The sequence below is a fragment of the Xenopus laevis genome, chromosome 5L (genome assembly GCF_017654675.1).
Source record: "Xenopus laevis strain J_2021 chromosome 5L, Xenopus_laevis_v10.1, whole genome shotgun sequence".
Classification (NCBI taxonomy): domain Eukaryota; kingdom Metazoa; phylum Chordata; class Amphibia; order Anura; family Pipidae; genus Xenopus; species Xenopus laevis.
In genome coordinates this window covers 157153718-157174878 of record NC_054379.1, presented here as the reverse complement: position 1 = coordinate 157174878, position 21161 = coordinate 157153718, and the positions used below count along the sequence as shown (strand labels likewise).

Sequence of the window (21161 nt, the reverse complement as noted above, 5' to 3'; positions counted from 1 at the left end):
CAGCTTTGGGTCCCAACCAATCATTTAAGAATCACTGATGTTACCAAACCATACCTACACACTTTCCATTTTGCCTACCCTGAAATTCAGGACTAGACAGAGGTTTTTCCATCCTGTGATACTGTCTCAGGATACCATTAAAGGGAATATGAGTTCTGAGAAATACATTTTCAACTGGCAATCTCTTTCTTTATGAGTTGATTGTTTGTGGTTTACTGTATCACAGCATGCATCTGTAAAATCAATCTAGCACTTACGTACAGGGAGATAACTTTATGTTACCGGCAAGGTTTTTCCTCTGTGCCACTTAAACCGGTTTGATTTTACAGGCAGACATCCTATTGATGTTTATTCTGCACCACACAAACTGCAGTGTGTAATATTAAATCACTCTACCTTTGCCCCCTGTTAAATGAAGTTTTCTTAAATTGCGTCAACTCAGCTCTCAAATGGGATAATCTGGGGTCTCCTGGAATGTAAGAGCAAATACATAAATTGTGCAGAACTATTGGTTCCATGCAGGATGCTGCCACTTTGCAAAGTGATTTGTCTAAACTGGAAAACTGGGCAGCAAACTGGAAAATGAGGTTCAATGTTGATAAATGCAGGTTATGCACTTTGGCAAAAATAATATAAATGCAAGTTATACACTAAATGGCAATGTGTTGGGAGTTTCCTAAAATGAAAAGGATCTAGGGGTCTTTGTAGATAACACGTTGTCTAATTCTGGGCAGTGTCATTCTGTGGCTACTAAAGCAAATAAAGTTCTGTCTTGTATAAAAAAGGGCATTAACTCAAGGGATGAAAACATAATTATGCCTCTTTATAGGTCCCTGGTGAGGCCTCATCTGGAGTATGGGGGGCAGTTTTGGACTCCAGTCCTTAAGGATATAAATGAGCTTAAGGGATATAAATGAGCTGGAGAGAGTGCAGAGACTAAGTGCAACTAAATTGGTTAGAGGGAGGGAAGACTTAAATTATGAGGGTAGACTGTCAAGGTTGGGGTTGTTTTCTCTGGAAAAAAGGCGCTTGCGAGGGGACATGATTACACTTTACAAGTACATTAGAGGACATTATAGACAAATAGCAGGGGACCTTTTTACCCATAAAGTGGATCACGTACCAGAGGCCTCCCCTTCAGACTAGAAGAAAAGAACTTTCATTTGAAGCAACGTAGGGGGTTCTTCACAGTCAGGACAGTGAAGTTGTGGAATGCACTGCCGGGTGATGTTGTGATGCTGATTCAGTTAATGACTATAAGAATGGCTTGGATGATTTTTTGGACAGACATAATGTCAAAGGCTATTGTGATACTAAACTCTATAGTTAGTATAGGTATGGGTATTTAGAATTTAATTAAAAGTAGGGAGGGGTGTGTGTATGGATGCTGGATTTTCATTTGGAGGGGTTGAACTTGATGGACGTTGTCTTTTTTCAACCCAATTTAACTATGTAACATGTCAGGTTTCTTAAACCTGAAGTCTTCTGGTATCAATTAATTTGGAAATCACTGGATACTGACTCTGGAGTTGCATGTCCTGGACTACTGACTTGGCAGGTACAAGAGACACAGTCTAAGCCATTCCATTAAATGGATCACACAATTCTCTGAGTGGTAAATACTGATTTTAATGATAGTGTTTATAGTATTTGGGATAGAGTGGTTAGAATATGTGGGATTGAATGACTTGATAGCATGTCTTGAAATAGTCAGAATATTATGGTGAGGATATGTGGGACAGAATGATTTGAATGTCTGTTGTAGAACAGTGAGGCTCTAGAATAGAATGGGAACATAGTAACATAGTAAGTTAAGTTGAAAAAATACATATCCATTGAGTTAAACCTTTTATGTCTATACATAACCTTCCTAACTGATAGTTGATCCAGAGGAAGGCAAAAAAAACCCTGGGGAAAAATTCCTGACTCAAAGATGGCAATAAAACCAATCCCTGGATTAACTGGCACTAATCCTGCATTCCTTGATTTGCTAAAAAGTCATCCAACCCCCTTCTTGAAGCTATCTAATGTATCAGGCTGTACGACTTATTCAAGGAGAGAATTCCAAAACTTCACAGCTCTCAATGAACCTCTTTTTTTTTGTTAACGGAATTAGTGCCCTAGTGTTTGCTGGAAAGACTTACTGTTAAATAAAACATCAGAGATATTATTTTATGATGCCCTTGTATATTTATACATAGTTATCATATCCGCTCTTCAGTACCTCTTCTGCAGCATAAACAATACCAACATGGCCAGTCTTTCTTCCCCTTTTCCAGCTTAGTTGCCCTTCTTTGGACCCTCTCTAATACAATAATGTCCTGCTTGAGGGCTGGAGACCCAAACTGTACAGCATATTCTAGATGGGGCCTTACCAGTGCTCTATATAGTGGAAGAATGACCCCCTCCTCCCGTGAATCTCTGCCCCTTTTAATACAGCTCAAGACCTTATTTGCCCTTGATGCTGCTGACTGGCATTGCTTGCTACAGCCAAGTTTATCATCTACAAGGACTCCAAGGTCCTTTTCCATAATGGATTTGCCTAGTGCAGTCCCATTAAGGGTGAGTGGCTTGCATATTCTTACATCCAAGTTGCATGACTTTACATTCATACAGTCGTTTGTGGGGCACGGTATCAAACACTTTGGCAAAATCCAAATAGATCACATCTATTGCTCCCCCGCTGTCCAACTTCCAACTTGCTTCAGCATGAAAAATCAATTACATTTGTTTGACATGACCTATCCTTCATAAAGCGATGCTGATTACTGCTCATAATGCCATTCTCCAAAATATAGTTTTGAATGTGATCCCTTAACAATCCTTCAAATAACTTGCCAACCACTGATGTCAAATTTACGGGCCTATATTTGCAAGGCTGAGATTGGAATCAATTTTTAAACATATGAATCCATAGGTACCTGTATTAATAGGAGTTTTTTTTTCAATAATGGCTCATGGTAATACTCTGATTAAACCCAATAGCTCATTGCAATACTTTGATAAAGAACTGTATAAAAAGACACTTTATGACTTATAATTGTGTATAACAAAGCTTTGTATCATAGTATACAAGGCGGCCTTATAATCTATAATCCTGTATAATGAAGTGTTGTGCAAGAGAAATCATGGGAAGTAATCAACTCGATGACCTAATACTTGTTCATTATTCTCATATGTATTATGTTTTATGATTTCTGCAGCCCTTATCAGACTTTCCTTTATGGAAGCTAGGGGCACAATATGCTATTCAGCTACCAGTTAGCTAAGATAAGATCTCTGCTTCGGATGTGCTTGTTGGGAGTCTGGCCAGATTCTGATGAGCACATGGGAAGCAAGATCTGTTATTAACCAAATCATTGTATCTTCTTACTAAATTACTATATGAGCTCATTGTTTGCTAAGCCTATATAAACTGGGGGTCTCCATTCGGTCAGTTGAGATTCACCTGTGGGGATAACGCGTGCCCGCGCAGGGTCTTCTGGAGACCATTTGAGCCTCGATCTGTGGACTGTTCAGGGATCTACCAGTCGTATAGGCAGAGAGGGGGGGGCTTACATACTTTGCTCACTCGTTAATGTATATCTTCTTCATTCTATGAATGTAATAAACCTTGGCATATACGTATCTGGTGTGTTTGAATTACTTCCGAGAGACTCATAGAACCACAATTAAAACAGTACCATACCAGATGAAAGCAAAAATCAGAAATAGAGGCCTGGCTAAAACTTGACCAAGCTCTCTCCGTACACAAGGGTGTATTCCAACTTGCCTTGTTTACATTTACTTTGAGTAAAACTTTATGTACCATATCCTGCGTTATATATCCCTCATATTTGGGGGATGGAATCAGTACAGGATAGGATTGTACTCATGAAAAAGCTACAATGGTGAATCAATGACTTTTTATTGCAGCTGGAAGTTCTTTTCTGATAAATAAAATATAATATGACAAATTTGGGATTTTAAGATGTCTGTTGTCTGGTTGTATTTCGGAAGCATTTTTTTACATATTTTTTTACCTCCAGGCTATTTTTCCAAGTTTCTAATCTTAATTATATCTGCCACCAATCTCGCTTTCCCTTTTCTAAAATAAAACATGAACTACAGTATCTCCCTGTGCGCCTCCCAGATCGCAGCTGAGCTTTTAGAAATGGTATCAATTATTTACTCTGCATTTGCCTCATTTCAGGCAGATTTATGCAGTACATCTTGCAAGCTTTTTCTTTGGGCTGGTAGTGCTGATTGCCTTTGTTCATATTCTCATATCAATAATGCAAATTTAGCCTCTTCTGCTCATATTAAATCCACTGTTGCAGAGCTAAAGTTTGATCATTCCAGTCTTTACACAAGAAATATCAGATTGATATAAATGAAAGACGTCACTAGGGCAACCAGAAAGATCTATTTTTGTAAATCAGGTGCAGCATTATGTTTGGGGGGGTTGGAGGGTAAATAGAGCCCCCCCTCCAAGTCAAAAACAACATAAGGGTTTAAATAAGGATTAAATAATGCAACTGCATTTTTAAACAGCAGATGGCAGTACTGTGTATCTGGTTTATTTGCTACACTCAGTAGGCAAGACAGTACAGGTATGAGACCTGTTATCCAGAATGCTCGGGACCTGGGGTTTGCCGGATAACGGATCTTTCCGTAATTTGGGTCTTCCTGCCTTAAGTCTACTAGAAATTCATTTAAACATTAAATAAACCCAATAGGCTGGTTTTGCTTCCATTAAGGATTAATTACAGTATATCTTAGTTGGGATCAAGTACAAGCTACTGTTTTATTATTACACAGAAAAATTTGGATTATTTGGATAAAATGGAGTCTATGGGAGACAGCCATTCCGTAATTCGGAGCTTTCTGGATATCGGGTTTCCGGATAAGGGATCCTATACCTGTAATGTCTAGCCTATTGCCTAACGACATGTATTGACACCATTCAATTGGTCTTCATTATTTATTTTTTATAGTTTTGGAATTATTTCAGAATATTTTTAACTTTCAAACAGCCACTGACCCCATCTAAAATGAATACCCTGTAAGGCTAAAATGTATTGTTATTCCTACATTTGTATTACTCATATTTCTATCGTGGGCCTCTCCTATTCATATTCCAGTATTTTACTCAAATCAGTGCATGGTTGCTAGGGTAATTTGGACGCTAGCTACCAGATTGCTAAAACTGCAAACTGGAGAGCTGCTGGAAAAAAATCTCAATAACTAAAAAAAACCTACAAATAATAAAAAATGAAAACCAATTGTAAATTGTCTCCAAATATCACTCTTTACATCATACCTAAAGTTAACTCAAAGGTGAACAACCCCTTTAAAGGCCCACAGATGGGATTCTGTGAATTATAGTTTGAAAGTGGAGGGGCCATAATTCCAGTTTATATCCGTGAAAGTGCAGCTTAATGGAGTGCTTTGGAAGTAAGAAGTGCTTCACAAAACAAGAGTGATACGTTTCCATTAGCATGACATCACTCTTCTGAAACCAATCACAGAGTGAGATAAGAAAATATCTTGTATAGGATCAGGAGGGCATTATTAGTTTTGCACGTAATGTTTAAACAGCCCCTTTGTGCCTTTACCTTCTTCTGCCGCTTTGTTCTAAACTCAACTCCTGTTCTCCCTCTTTTCTCTGCTTGGTCCCACAGGGTATTGATGCCTCCCAAATAAGCACCCTGCAATGTTCTATGTTTTGTTGTCTCTTCAAACTAAGACCTGAGACTGGGAACAATTCTTCCCTTCAGCCCTGCCTCTATAACTGACAGCTCTCAGCCTCATCTTGTGAGTTGAGAGCCTATTCTCTGTCTCTTTAAACAGTGGTTTAACCAGTGGAGTAACTAGATATTACTGGGCCCCACACAAATTATTTTTCAGGCCCCCAAAATGTCTAGACTAGAGGTTGACCTGTTTAACTAAAATGTATTGAAATTACATTTGAATTAGGGCCTCATGGTGCCCCTATACCTCTTGGGCGCCCCTGCAGCCGCAGGGTCTGTTCCCTTTGTAGTTACGCCCCTGGGCGTAACTATAGAGGAAGCAGACCCCACAGCTGCCAAGGAAACAGTCGGGCCTGGAATGTGGGGTCTGCTTCCTCCATAACTAATAAATAAAACCCTCCGCCCCAGCCACTCTCTTTCCTGAGGTGAGGAAGGGGGGCGCAAGTTGGGCAGGAGTTGGGGGAATCGTGGAGGTGGGACATGAGCAGAGTGGAGGAAGGATGGGAAGTGGGCGGGAGGATAGGGATAATAGTCTTTATGTGGTGTGAGTTGGTATATTCTCCTTACTATGCCGTGACCCTTCTAGGGAAACTTGTGGCCCATTTGTACATTGTATAATAAATCTGTAACCAGTGGATATCCAATATCTTGAATGGCCCTTTCTTGGGCATGTGCATTGGAACCTCCTTTCTGGCACGTGTACAATGCAAAGCTTTGCTTTAAAGATGGCGTCTGCCAAATGGTACCTGCCTGCTTATTGTGATTGTGGATTCTGAAAGAATGAAAGTTTGATTTAATGGTTTTGTACAAGTGAATTTGTATTTGCTTTATTAACACAATAGAAGAGAATATGGAATGATTTCATTGCATGTCAGGTTTTTAAAGCAAACATGGCAGCCCCCAATAGAGAAGCCAACCACAGGAGGATAAACCATAATAGGGGCTAAGGAATATATATGTACAGGTATGGGACCTGTTATCCAGAATTCTCAGGACCTGGGGTTTTCCGGATAACTAGAAAATAATGTAAACATTAAATAGACCTAATAGGCTGGTTTTTGCTTCCAATAAGGATTATTTATATCTTCGTTGGGATCAAGTACAAGATACTGTTTTTTTATTACAGATAAAAAGGAAATCATTTTTAAAAATTTGGATTTCTTGGATAAAATGGAGTATATGGGAGACAGCCTTCCCATAATTTGTAGCTTTCTGGATAAGGGGTTTGCAGATAACATATCCCATACCTGTATTAATATCTTAACGGATTTAACAGTATTGTGTAATAAAGGTTACAAGGAACTTTAGTAAGTTTTTCTTAGCTGATATCAATTCACAGAATGATGAACAGTTCATATGACCGTGTTTATGAAGGTAATAAATAAATGGGAACCAGTTGCACACACTCAGCATTCTGCTCTTTATAGAACCACTTCCAGACAATGTAGATGAGAATGCAATCATTTCTGTCTTGCTCTGGAGATCAGATGCTTTTCATAATTCATAGGGCAGAGTTAATTTGAAGAACCTAAAGTGTGTATAGTTACAAGACTGATCAATACACCCAACAGTCTGTTTTTTCCCCTCCCGAGTGCTGACATTTAATTTTTACCTTGCTCCATAAATATTATATCAAACCCATGTTCAGCTCCATGCTAGAAATTTGGGACTTGTCAGGCTTCATGCCTGAGCCGTTGCTTTAATTGTACTGGTAATGGTAATAGCTGAAACTACAAAGCCAGAGCATATTAATTATCCAATAAAATTGCTGTTGGTGATAGCTTGTATTGATAGTATTGATTATCACATCATCTCGCTCTATCTTCATCTAATAAATAGTGGAAACTAAAGAGCAGAGTTTGCACTTAAAGGCCAGAGGAAAGAAAGATGGGATTGGTAAAATCAAACAAAGGCAACAGTATAGGATGAATAGAAGAACATTTCATCCATATATTTTGTTGCTGATGGAGTTGGTAGTTACCTGTGTGAACTGATGGTCGGATTAGCTACAGATGTCTTTAGCCATAAAATATAATTATGATCACAAGAGGTTGGTGAGACCCATTAGATATATCCTTGGTATCCGTGTAGGCCTGTTGTAATTGGCTTCTCAACAAAGCAAAGAATCAGCTTTTTGGTGCAACAGTGAGACTTTCAAATCCATAGACTCCAAGCAACATTGAGTCTGCAGGTGCTTCTGGCAATACATCAGATCAGTCTAAGAATACAGCTTGTATGATATCCCTTGGAGTTTGAAGGACAAGAAAAGTTTGAGTCATTGGAAGGTGCCATTTTGTTTATCTCTTATCCCAGACTGGCTCTCTTCTCCATGGGTACATTTCTGCAAGGCAGGCCAGAACATCTTTTACAGCTCCCCTGCTTTTGGTGCACCTATTCAAGTTTGGCAATGACAGCAGTTGAGGCTCCTTTAAACCCTGTTGTTCATTTCTGATTTTGATTTTTTTTCTTTTCAAATCAGGGACCAACCTTCTGACGGTTCATGGGGCACCACCCTTGCTTTCCAGTTTAATTCAATAGTAGTAATACCATAAACAATTGAGAACCCAACTTTCCTGCAGTGCACGGGCACCACCTTTGCTTGCCAGTTCAATTCAAAAAGTAACTCCATTATCTATTGAGAGTCCAACCTTCCTGCAGTGAATGGGACAAAGTAGCTTCATTTAAGGATAATCCTTACACCTTGAAGGCAGTCTTGGCACCCCCCTTCAATATCAGTTTATTACAGGGATTACCAATTTTGGAGGATGTGTTACCCCCATGTAATACATAATGCAGACCCCTGGGCTTTATTTAGGTCTGGTGTTGCCCTAGGCACTGGACCTCAGCCCACACCCATACCATAACCAATTGGCAAATGTGCAGCCTTACCTTGGCTGCTGGACTTAGCTACATGAGTCCAGCGAGACTATTTTGGGTGCCTATATAGTAAATATAACCCTAGCTACCCCAGATAGTTATGTCTGGGACAAAATACCTTTGTTAGAAGGTGCTAAAGTTATCAAGGTAATTGCAATGTTTTGGGGTAACTATTGCTTTAGCCGTACCTTGGAGTTCCAGCAACCACTAGTAATCCAGACTCTGCCCTAGATTATACATTCTGAAAAACCACAACTATTTTTTTTATTTCAAATGAGAATTCCATAAATGCCCGAGAACAGCAGCTGATGCACTTGGGATTCTAAATTTGCATATGATAGAGATAAAATTACCCCTGCTGTGTTTAAAGGACCAAACACAAGAGGCAGCCACGCTGGAGCCTAGCAATAAAATGAAGCCGCTTTACATCATCTAAAGGTTGCCATTTATTACTTTATTATATACGTTTCATTTCATCATTTTTTAATCCGACAACAACGTTAAAATGCTCAATACCTGGATAAACCTGACATGAAATAGTAATTTTAATTATTCCAGATGCTTATATTGTTATTTTGTTTTACTGACCTTCATTGTTCTTCTATAATGTTGCTTCAGTTTATGGCATTATATTAGGAGCTAGCTGCGCCCACGTCTTCACTCTAAAGTAGGCTCTTCTACTCAAGGTTACTGAACTTCTCAAACAAAGCCAGCTGCACAGAAATTTGAAATATTAAGAGAGTTCTTTCCAAATTTCCCTTCTGATTCTGAGACTATTTCTAACCAATTGTAGTTATTTTTGTGCATGTACAGTGTATTGGTGCTTTAATTATAAACTATATATCATAGAGGAGGTTCTATAGTATAGATTGGCCTCTCCTTAGAAACTTTATAACTGGTTTATATTTTCTATTTTCTTTACTTTTTTAATTATTTGACTTCTTCCTCTGCAATTTTCAGCAATTCTCTATTGACTGTTTATGTGGCCAAATCACTTAGGGGCATATTTATCAAAGGTCGAGTGATAGATTTTATTTTTCCTCAAATGACCTCGAAACTATAATGGCATCTTATTTAAGAAAAAACTCAAGTGTCTAAAACTCGAACCAACATTACTGACCCGAAAACTCAAATCGAATTCAAACGGAACTCGATTCAAGTTCTCTGAAAAAAAACTTGAATGTCAGGAAGGCTATTAACATCTTCAAATGGGTCACTGGACCTCTGCCATTGAGTTCTACATGAAATCAGCAGATTTTAGGTGGCGTACCTTTGAATTCAAGTTGTTCCCAGGGTTGAGGTATGATAAATCTTGAATTCGAACTTAGGGGCCGATTCACTAACTTCGAGTGAAGGATTCGAAGTAAAAAAACTTCGAATTTGGAAGTGTTTTTTGGGCTACTTCGACCATCGAATGGGCTACTTCGACCTTTGACTACGACTTCGAATCGAAGGATTCGAACTAAAAATCGTTCGACTATTCGACCATTCGATAGTCGAAGTACTGTCTCTTTAAGAAAAAACTTCGACCCCCTAGTTCGCCATCTAAAAGCTACCGAACTCAATGTTAGCCTATGGGGAAGGTCCCCATAGGCTTGCCTATGTTTTTTTGATGGAAGGATATTCCTTCGATCGTTGGATTTAAATCCTTCGAATCGTTCGATTCGAAGGATTTAATCGTTCGATCGAAGGAATATTCCTTTGATCGTACGATCAAACTATTTGCGCTAAAATCCTTCGACTTCGATATTCGAAGGATTTTAATTCCCAGTCGAATATCGAGAGTTAATTAACCCTCAATATTCGACCCTTGGTGAATCGGCCCCTTAGAGTTTGGATTTCTCCCAACTCGAATTTGTGAGTTTTGACCAAAAATCCAACTCAAAAATTCGAATTCAAATTTACCATTCAAACTTATCTGCCCCTTAATATTTTGTTGATTTGTCCAGTTGCCGATTATAAGATGTCGGAGCTTCCACTGGCTACAAAATATTTTATTTAATATGTAGCATCATATGGCATATACAGAAAAAACAGATTTTAAACCCATAGCAAGTAAAAACATACAGGCAAATATCAAGCATATCTGTATAATTACAATTTCAAAGCGTCCTGTACAAATTCAAAATCCTTTATCTATAAGCAGAAATGTAAATGTCAACCAGTAATATGACAGTGAAAAACATAGATTTTTAAAAAAAAAAATAAAAAAAATATGTGTATAATAAATACCTGATTGATCTGCTTTAAAGGGACCATGGCCTTAAAGGAGAACTAAACCCTAAAACTGAATATGGCTAAAAATGCCATATTTTATATACTGAACTGCAAACTGGAGAGCTGCTGAATAAAAAGCTAAATAACTCAAAGGCCACAAATAATAAAAAATGATAACCAAATTGTCTTGGAATATCACCTATTCTTTAATAGGCCACTTAATATAATATAAAACATCTGTAACTTAAAGGAGAATTAAACCCTAAAAATGAATATGGCTAAAAATGGCATATTTTATATACTGAACTTATTGCACGAGGCTAAAGTTTCAGCTTGTCAATAGCAGCAATGATCCAGGACTTCAAACTTGTCACAGGGGGTCACCATCTTGGAAAGTGTCTGTGACACTCACATGCTCAGTGGGCTCTGATTGGCTGTTGAGAAGCTAAGCTTAGGGGTCGTCACTAATTATCCAGCAGAAAATGAGCTTCCCCTGTAATATAAGCTGATGCTACAGGTTTGCTGATTATTAAATTCTGATGCTAATTGCACTGGTTTCTGTGCTGCCATGTAGTAATTATCTGTATTAATTACTAATCAGCCTTATATTGTGACATTTCTATTCTATGTGTACTGTATATTGTGAGTGGGTCCCTAAGCTCAGTAAGTGACAGCAGCACAGAGCATGTGCAGTGAATCAGCAGAAAAGAAGATGGGGAACTACAGGGGCATCTTTGGAGACACCCATCTTTACTGCTAAAGGGTTGTGGTTGCCTTGGCCTGGTACTGAAGCCCAACACTGAGGGGGTTGAATTTCGAATTTGAAAAACCTCGAAATTTCAAATTCAAAAAGACCAACTGAAATTAAGTCGAAGGTTTTTTTTGGCCGAATAGGTCTGTTTTCAATCGAATAGGATCAATGTGTTTCCCAAAAAAAACGAAGGAGAAAACTGCAATTCGGCAGGTTTTAGATGGCCAAAGGTCGACGTCAAATTTTTAAAGAGACAGTACACGATAAATTTCGATATTCTAATTTTCTTCAAATTCAAATCAAATTTGGCCTATTCCCTAGTCGAAGTACACAAAAAATTTGCTCAAAATTTCGAATTTTTTGAATTCAAAAATTCACCTCGACCTTTGATAAATCTGCCATTAAATGTACAACATTTCTAGCTACTTCTCTAGTAAAGCTTTAGTTCTCTTTAAAAAGAATTGTGACCTTAGTGGTACATATATAAAGGAAGCTCATGCCTGGCAGCAGAAAACATCATCTCAACAATTAAAAAAAGGTAAATGATTCATTTTTATATGCGTCAATGTAAAATAGTGAGATTTTTGATTCCGTGAGATTTGCCCTCATTACCGCTCTCAGTAGGAACCAAACAGACTTTGGGTTTCTGTACCATGTTGGGTTCTTGCTATTTGGTGTTGTCTCTAATTGCATTAATTATGACTGATCTAACACTTTCCTTCCACGGTTGAATGAAAAGCCTTAACAGGAAACAAAGTGTCATGAACTCTCCTGCCATTTTTCTAGTCTAATTTAAATCTTTAAAGACTTTTAAAACCACACGTGTGCTACTCTTATGTCACACCAGCTCATAATCCCTTACACTTAAAAAGTCTTTCAGAAATGGCTTTAGAGATTTATTACGTTATATTTAGTACAGCGTAGTTAATCTTGACACACAGATTTCCTGGGCAATGTCAATGAAGTGTAATTGGCTGAACCTTGCTTAGACAACCTAGGGGATTTGAACTCTTCCCTAGAGGGAAATAAACATAGCAATGCTAGCGGTTAGCCAGATTTAAGTTCTGGTGTGTGCAGCAGCTACCATAATCTACAGGAGGGATCAGGCTGTGCATCTGACGGGACGTCAATATGCTGATTGTGCGATAATCAGTAGCAGAAACTCACCCTGGAGACCTCAACTTCCATTCAAATAACATGGATTTAGGAAAGGCAAAACTTTTGAGAAATGGCCTCAACGCTCTGCACCAAGCAATCCATCCAGTGTATGGTTTAGCCTGGACAGATGGTCGTCAGGTTGTGTTGACGGCAATAGAGGCTGCTGAATGTGAAGAAGCTACAATTGGAAACTCTGTGATTATTGGGCACTTTGAACATGTTTATGGCCTTTATTGGGGACCAGTTTCTGAAACCAACGCTCCAGCCTTGTTGGCCGTTCAGCACAAGAAACACGTTACAATTTGGCAGCTGTACTACAGCCCTCAGGAGAAGAACAAGTTAGTTGTTGTACAGACCTGTGAGGTGGGTGACCCTTGCCCTGTGCTGGCACAAGGCTGTGTGTGGCATCCAAGCAAAGATATTATACTGATTGTAACAAAGAGGGATCTGTTTCTTCTCTATGCTCCACGTTTTGAAAATGCCTTCTTCAAGGCTGATATTAAAGGCATTGGAGCGATTTGCTGTGCATGCTGGACTAAAGAGGGGAGCCGTGTTGTGGTGGCTGTTGAAAGTGCTCTTTACTCTTATATATGGGATGATGTTCAGAAAACCTTAAATCCCTGTACCTTTTGCCCAGTGTTTGACATTGACGCTAAAATCTATGCCATTCAGCCAATCACCAGAAACCATGTTGCCGTCACAACCGAGATGCCAGCGGCAGATTGTTATGGCAACAAGGAAACCATTTCAGAAGCCCCAACTCTACAATCATCCCTCTTGGCATTAGACAGTGAACTGTCCAGAAAAAACAGGAGGATGTCTGTGGAATCAGGGAAGTCAGAACCAGTTGAGTTACTGAGGGTTTCTTCTTTGGCTCCTGCGGATCTTCCTCACATTCTGGCCAGACACCGTAAGTCTGACCCCAGTCCTCTGGCTTATATGCGACACAATAACTTCACAGCTAGAAATAAGATAAGTTCATCTAGATTGATTATTGTGTCTTTTGATAATAATTCAACCACCACCAGGAAAGTATCCGTACCTGGCATTTCAATGCCTGACATATTGGTTCTTGATGCCAATGCTCAACGAGTGGCAGTGTCTTCCAATATGTGTAACCTTGTGGTGATCTGCCCAATAGCCCCTTCCTGCATGCCCAATGTTCAACAAATCAAATTCGAGGAAACTGAACAAGTCAAAGGGGCGTGTTTTCTGAACGACCGGACTTTACTTGTTTTGGTTGGCAAGCAAAGATCTAATGATGCCGTTCTTATGCCATTGTCTGTTTCTGAAAAGTACCTCATTTATTTGACCACCAAAGAGTTAACGCCCATTGAATACATTTCATCTTCCATGGTCGATGGTTCTCCCAATGTGGCAAATAAAGACTTTTATGATGAGCCTATGCTAAATAAAGAACTGTTGATGCCCAGCAATATAGGCATTCAATCCCCCATGGTTCGCAGGAGGCTCACCAGATCATTGAGGAGCACCAGTCGCGAGCCGAGCCCAACATCAAGTCTCAGTGACTTCGATGAAAACAGAATGATGACCGACTCTTTTGTAAGTCTGGAAAACCTTGATGCTGGGCCTAGAAACAGAAGGGAAATGAGTGTGGACCATGGCAGGCGCAGCAGAAAATTACACGGGTTGGTTTCCAAGGAACTGTGCGAGAATAACACAAGTGAAGCGCTCCACTTACTGACAAATAATACAGAAGGTTATAACAAAGGCGAAGATATTTCCATAACCCGGAACCTTGAAAATCATGAATCGGAATTGTGGGATTCACATTATTGTCTATCCGTTGTGAAGGAATCATTGAGAAATGGCATGAAAAGCCAACTGTACCCATCTCCGGAAGATCCTCATTATCTATTCATCACGTATCAGGTATAGTAAACAGTGGCCAAGGTTGTTGGCTTTTCTCTGTGGTTTATTTGTTTGTACAAGGTAAATGCATCCAAGTGTTCTTTGCATTCGTTTACAATTACTATAGAATTTGTATCATTAATATTTATCTTCTTGGTCATCCATTAAATTCTATTAAAGGGGATGTTTCACCTTTGAGTTAACTTTTAGTATATTATAGAATTACCAATTTGAAGCAACTTTTCAACTGGTCTTCATTATTTTTATTTTTATAACTTTTTAATTAATTAATTAAATTAAAAAACAAATCCTCTGTAAGGCTACACATGTATTGTTATTGCTACTTTTTTACTACTAAACTTTCTTTTTAATCCCTCTCCCATTCATATTCCAGTCTCTTATAATGGATGGTTGCTAGGGTAATTTGGACCCTAGCAACCGAATCCTGCGAACTGGAGAGCTGCTGAATAAAAAGCTAAATAACTCAAAAACCACAAATGATAAAAAATGAAAACCAATTGTAAATTGACATAGAATATCACCTATTCTTTAATATGATATAAACCATGTTGGGGGTAAAGTTTTTCTTTAAGTTCATTTTTATTGCATCACTAATGTATATGGTATATTGCCTGTCTCTCTCCATAATGAAACGTTGAAAATTCTGGGACCAACAAGGAGAAAGGGGTTGTTCCAATTAGGGATGCACCGAATCCACTATTTTGGATGCGATAGAACCCCCAAATCCTTCACAAAAGATTAGGCCAAATACAGAAATTAATCTGAATTTTAATTTGCATATGCAAATTAGGGGTGGGAAGGGGATAACATTTTTTACTTCCTTGTTTTGAGACAAAAAGTCACGTGATTTCCCTCCCCACTCCTAATTTACATATGCAAATTAGGATCCGGATTCAGTACGGCCGGGCAGAAGCATTCGGCCGAATCCAAATACTGCCGAAAATGGCCAAATCCCGAACCTAATCCTGTATTCGGTGTTCCAATCCTTCTTTAATTGGTCCTTCCTTTAAAAACCCAATCACATTCCAGGTATAAGTTTCAGTTCAACACTAGAGAGCCAAGTGGAAGAAGATATAAATAATCTATTCCTAGAAAGAGTGAGGTTGATATTAATGTTATTCTTATTCCTGAGAGTTAAGGCAGTACAAGGTGGGAGGAGCTAATTATTCAGATGAGAATTCTTGAGACCCAAAATCCTTTGGACTTGGAGGTACTGACATGTTCTGCTTTGCTTATGACATTCCTGTTTAATTAGAATTCTTGAAAGCACAGAGGGGGATGGGAGAATCCCTTAAGCAGCTTTAAGGCCCTATGAAAGCTGGACACATTTATTTTTAGAGCCTCACCAATGTCCACTTAACTCACAGGAAAAGTAAAAAAGATGTTAAAATTTAAATTCATTGCAAAATACTGCATTACTGAAATCCAATTCCTTAACAGCAGGTTAAAGGGGTCGTTTACCTTTGAATTAACTTTTAGGGGCAGATTTATGAAGGGTCGAAGTGAATTCGAGGGAATTTTCTAAGTAATTTTTTGGATACTTTGACCATCAAAAAGGCTACTACGACTTCGATTCGAAGTAAAATACTTCGAATATTCGACCATTCGATAATCAAAGTACTGTCTCTTTCAAAAAACTTTGACTTCAATGCTTCGCCAAATTAAACCTGCCGAAGTGCTATGTTAGCCTATGGGGACCTTCTAGAGCAGTTTTTGTAGGTCGAAGAAAAATCGATCGATCGCTGAAATCCTTCGAATCATTTGTTTCGAAGGATTTAATCGTTCGAATCGAAGGATTTCAGCAATCGATCGATTTTTCTTCGACTTACAAAAACTTTGACTTACAAAAACGATTTTACTTCGACCGCAGGATAGCCAAATTCGATGAAAAAAAGTATTTTTAACTTTGAAATTTGACCCTTGATAAATCTGCCCCTAAGTATGATGTATAGAGTGATATTCTAAAGACAATTTCCAATTGTTTTTTATTATTTGTGGTTTTTGACTTATTTAGCTTTTTATTCAGCAGCTCTCCAGTTTGTAATTTCAGCAATCTGGTTGCTATGCTCCAAATTCCCCTAGCAACCATGCATTGATTTGAATAAGAGACTGGAATATGAATAGGAGTGGCCTGTAGGAGTAATAAAAAGTAGCAATAACAATACATTTGTAGCCTTACAGAGCATTTGTTTTTAGATGGGGTCAGTGAGCCCCATTTGAAAGCTTGAATGATTTAGAAGAAGAAGTCAAATCATTGAAAAATTATAAAAAGGGAAAAACGAAGGCCAATTGAAAAGCTGCTTAGAATTATCATTGGTTAGGGATCTTTTGCCCAAAATAAATTTTGCCTGGTCTGAACTGAACAACAAAATAGAATGGCAGTTTTTTTTTTATAAAAAGGAGGGGGGTTGCAAAGTGAAATTAATTTTAATATTGTCAAAATGTGATTAAATGTATAAGCCAAAGTACAGTAGGAAACACTAGGGATGGAAACTTAGGGCCCTTTGAAGATGTAGAGGTGATGCTACTGGAGGAAAATACTCTGATACCCCCAAAATGCTGAAATCTACCTGCCGACAGAGGCAGAGAGGGGTAGCCTTGCCCAATATCACTGTGATCAGTAGGTTTGAAACGGTTGGTTCACCTTTAAGTTTCTTTTAGTAAAAAGGTATGGGATTCGTTATCCGGAAACTCGTTATCCAGAAAGCTCCGAATTACAGAACGGCTGTCTCCCATAGAATCCATTTTATCCAAATAATCCAAATGTTGAAAAATGATTTCCTTTTTCTCTGTAATAATAAAACAGTAACTTATACTTGATCCCAACTAAGATATAATTAATCCTTATTGGAGGCAAAACCAGCCTATTGGGTTTATTTAATGCTTACATTAAACTTAAGGCATAAATTCTTTCCAAATTATGGAAAGATCTGTGATCCAGAAGAGCCCAGGTCCTGAGCATTCTGGATAACAGGTGCCATACCTGAATTATAGAAAGGCCAATTCTAAGCAACATTTCAATAATTCATATTTTATTATTTTCTATAGTTTTCAATTATTTGCCACCTTCTTCTGACTCTTTCTTGACCCACCTTTCAAATGGGGTCACTAACCCTGGCAGCCAAAAAAACTAGACTCTGTGAGGCTACACTATTATTATTATCGCTTTTTATTACTTAACTTTCGAATCAGGCCTCATATTTCAGTCTCTCTTTCGCACCCCAGCCCGGTTCCTAGGGCAATTTCGTCCCTAGCAACCAGATAGCTGATGAAATCCCAAACTGGAGAGCTGCTGAACTAAAACGTGAAATAATTACAAAACCACACATAATGAAAAATGAAGACCAATTGCAAATTGTCTCAGAATATCACTCTCTCCATCTTGACTCAAAGGTGAACAGTGGTGGTGTATCCAGCAAATGTCCTATTCTTTATAAAGAGAACATAGATCACACCTATTAAAAGCCTCTGTGTGTATATATAACCTTTTAAATAACACACTGTCTATTATTTTCTTTCCTTTTGCCCCCAATAATGAAAGGAGCAGAGACTGAAAGCAAAGGCGTTTTCTTCCTTGTAGCTTATGCTATAGTTAATGGAGGCAGTTGGGCTGAGCCCGTGGAGAAGAATGAGAGCACCTATAAAACAAACTGGCCCTTGAATCATTTGTATGGAGCACAGAGGCGAATGAATACTGGATTCACTGATCAGGCTCTTTAAATCAAACTGCCAGGGATTTGTTTTGCTATTTATTGTGCAGGCTGAATGTAATTGCTGGTGCCAAGTAGAAGGGAATGCATACAGTGCATATTGTAGCATGTTCTATATGTTTCACCTTGGCCTCCTCTTCATCATTTTTGCACTTTACCACATTGACTGTCCTTATTCCTCACTTCCAGCCAGTTCCGGCCAAGCCAACGGGCACCCAAGGTGATACGGCCGGCCACATTGATCCCCCTATGTGCGCGCACGCCTCTAAACTGGAGGGGAGGGAGGCAGGGGAGAGAGCACCGGAGGGGAGGCAGGGGATATCGGGCTGATCCAATTGGGGGCCCAACGATCGGATCATAATGCATCCAATACGGGCGGGCGGATCAGGGGACCGCATACATGTGCAGATGCGGCCGCAATCTGATGGGATTTTTTAACTTTACACGGTAGAGTCCCTGTGACAAATGAACCAGTACTAATGTTTTATGCAGGATCCTGCCCATGAAGGAGTCTCGGAGAAGAGGACTGTCCTCCTTAGCCACGGAAAGCTTCACCTGAGAACCGTGCAGGATGTTTTCCAACTCGCCAGCATTGAAATGAAATTTGGTAAGCGTGTTCGTATGTAAAATTGACATTGCTGTCATGTTTCACTGTGTGATAACAGTAAACCTTCTTTATAAACCAACTCTCAGTGTGATATAGTCATAAGGCATTGTTTTTATTTGTTGGTGAGGTTTTGCATCTACTTTATTTGCAACCTCACTCCAGGAAATATAAAATGCTGTCCGTTTATTGATTGTTGTTGACCGCCCAATCAGAAAGGAAAATGATAGCGAGGCTAGATTTGTATTGTTATTTTTATTACTTACATTTCTTTTCAGACCCATCCAGTCCTCTCTGCCATTCAAACCAGTGCCTGGTTGCTAGGACGATTCACCTGGCAACAAATAATTTCAATGGAAAACTAAACGAAAACATAAAGAAATTGTATTAAATGCTTTATAGTACATAGTAGTTAGTTAGTTAGTTACATAGTTGTTTTATACCTTTTTCGCACAAACAGGTTGGTGTCAGAAAAAAGAGGTGGCTTAAAACATTAAAAAAATGTAATAAAACAATGTTAAACTGCAGCCCCCCAGCTGTTGCTGAGCTATAACCAGAGGGTTATGTGGGAGCTTCATGTAAATATCTAAAATCATATATATATATATATATATATATGTGTATATATATATATATATATATATATATATATGGTATAGGATCCATTAACCTAAAACCCATAATCCAGAAAGCTCTGAATTACGGGAAGGCCATCTGCCATAGATTCCACATATCTCATTTTTAAAATGTATTTTCTTTTTCTCTGTAATTATAAAACAGTACCTTGTACTTGATCCCAACAAAGATATACAGTATAATTAATCCTTATTGGAGAAAAAAAACAATCCTATTTGGTTTAATTACTGTTTAAATTACTTTTTAGTAGACTTAATGAATGGAAAGATACCTTTTTCTAAAAACCCCAGGTCCCAAACATTCTGGATAACCGGTCCCATAAGCATAAGCATTTTGGATAACCGTTAACTTTAGGATGTTTAGATGTGGAGTGAGGTCTATTTGTTGGTCAACACCTCCCCAGTCATAACATGCTGGGAGCGTAGATCTGCAAGCTGACACTCACTCAGAGATAAGCAGTACTAATCTAATGACTGAACATATAACTGTACTTGCCAAATACTACATGTGCCTCCGCCTGTTCCCATAGGGTCCATGTGGATCATACTCACAGAAGATGGAGAAGGATTTGTCCCAATAACATTCAAGCACAACCAGGAAGTCACCATAAGAGATGCAAGAGAGAGGGGCCACAGTCGTTCCTCTACTTGTTGTGCGAACTCCATCACATCCCTGGGGCCCTCGGCCAATGTGCCACAATGTGGATAAAGGGAAAAGCCAGTTCTATACATATACGCACCAATAATACCAATAATGCAGTGAATGTGACACATGTCCCAGTAACTGGGTTGCTGTGATATTTGTTGATGAGCTATGGGAGCCAGTTCAGTTACACACATAAGCCAGAACACACTGCTTGCAATTTGCTGCTACACCAGCACTAATGTATCCTGATATCCTGTCTCTGTAAGTGATAAATAATTCCTCCTATACGGCAATATCTCCCACAGTGCAAATTGCTGCCTTCACTATCTGCCTCCACTAAGGGTGAGGATTCTGATCTTAAACAGAAAGGACAACTGCATATCATGTCAGTGAAAATTACATGAAAATCGATACTTCATTAGATTCAACTAGGCCTGTGTGCATGTACCTTCTGCCCGAGTGCTTAAACCAACAAGCACATTATCTACATGCTCAGTAAGTGGGATAATAGCCTCTGGGAAGGGAGTGTGACTGTGGGATAGCAGGTATAGTAGGGAGAGATGGTGCCTATAGTAACAGTGGATAATAGTCTCTGGGAAGGGAGTGTGACTGTGGGATAGCAGGTATAGTAGGGAGAGATGGTGCCTATAGTAACAGTGGATAATAGTCTCTGGGAAGGGAGTGTGACTGTGGGATAGCAGGTATAGTAGGGAGAGATGGTGTCTATAGTAACAGTGGGATAATAGTCTCTGGGAAGGGAGTGTGACTGTGGGATAGCAGGTATAGTAGGGAGAGATGGTGTCTATAGTAACAGTGGATAATAGTCTCTGGGAAGGGAGTGTGACTGTGGGATAGCAGGTATAGTAGGGAGAGATGGTGCCTATAGTAACAGTGGGATAATAGTCTCTGGGAAGGGAGTGTGACTGTGGGATAGCAGG

At 39.0% G+C, this 21161-nt stretch overlaps 1 protein-coding gene across 1 annotated transcript; it reads left to right on the top strand.

The window, feature by feature from the left end:
- The first annotated feature begins 12246 nt into the window (after positions 1-12246).
- Positions 12247-20796, top strand: LOC108716381 (WD repeat and coiled-coil-containing protein). The gene is made up of 3 exons (XM_041563578.1): positions 12247-14628; positions 18831-18945; positions 20108-20796. Exons 1-3 carry the CDS (start codon positions 12775-12777, stop codon positions 20284-20286), a joined length of 2148 nt encoding a protein of 715 aa, XP_041419512.1. The 5' UTR covers positions 12247-12774; the 3' UTR covers positions 20287-20796.
- Positions 20797-21161: the final 365 nt, after the last annotated feature.

Excerpts from the sequence above, each read along its gene's own strand:
- LOC108716381 (XM_041563578.1), top strand. The coding sequence starts at position 12,775 with ATGGATTTAGGAAAGGCAAAACTTTTGAGAAATGGCCTCAACGCTCTG. Across the intron at positions 14,629-18,830 it reads ATCTATTCATCACGTATCAG|GATCCTGCCCATGAAGGAGT; the intron begins GTATAGTAAACA and ends TGTTTTATGCAG. Across the intron at positions 18,946-20,107 it reads CAGCATTGAAATGAAATTTG|GGTCCATGTGGATCATACTC; the intron begins GTAAGCGTGTTC and ends CTGTTCCCATAG.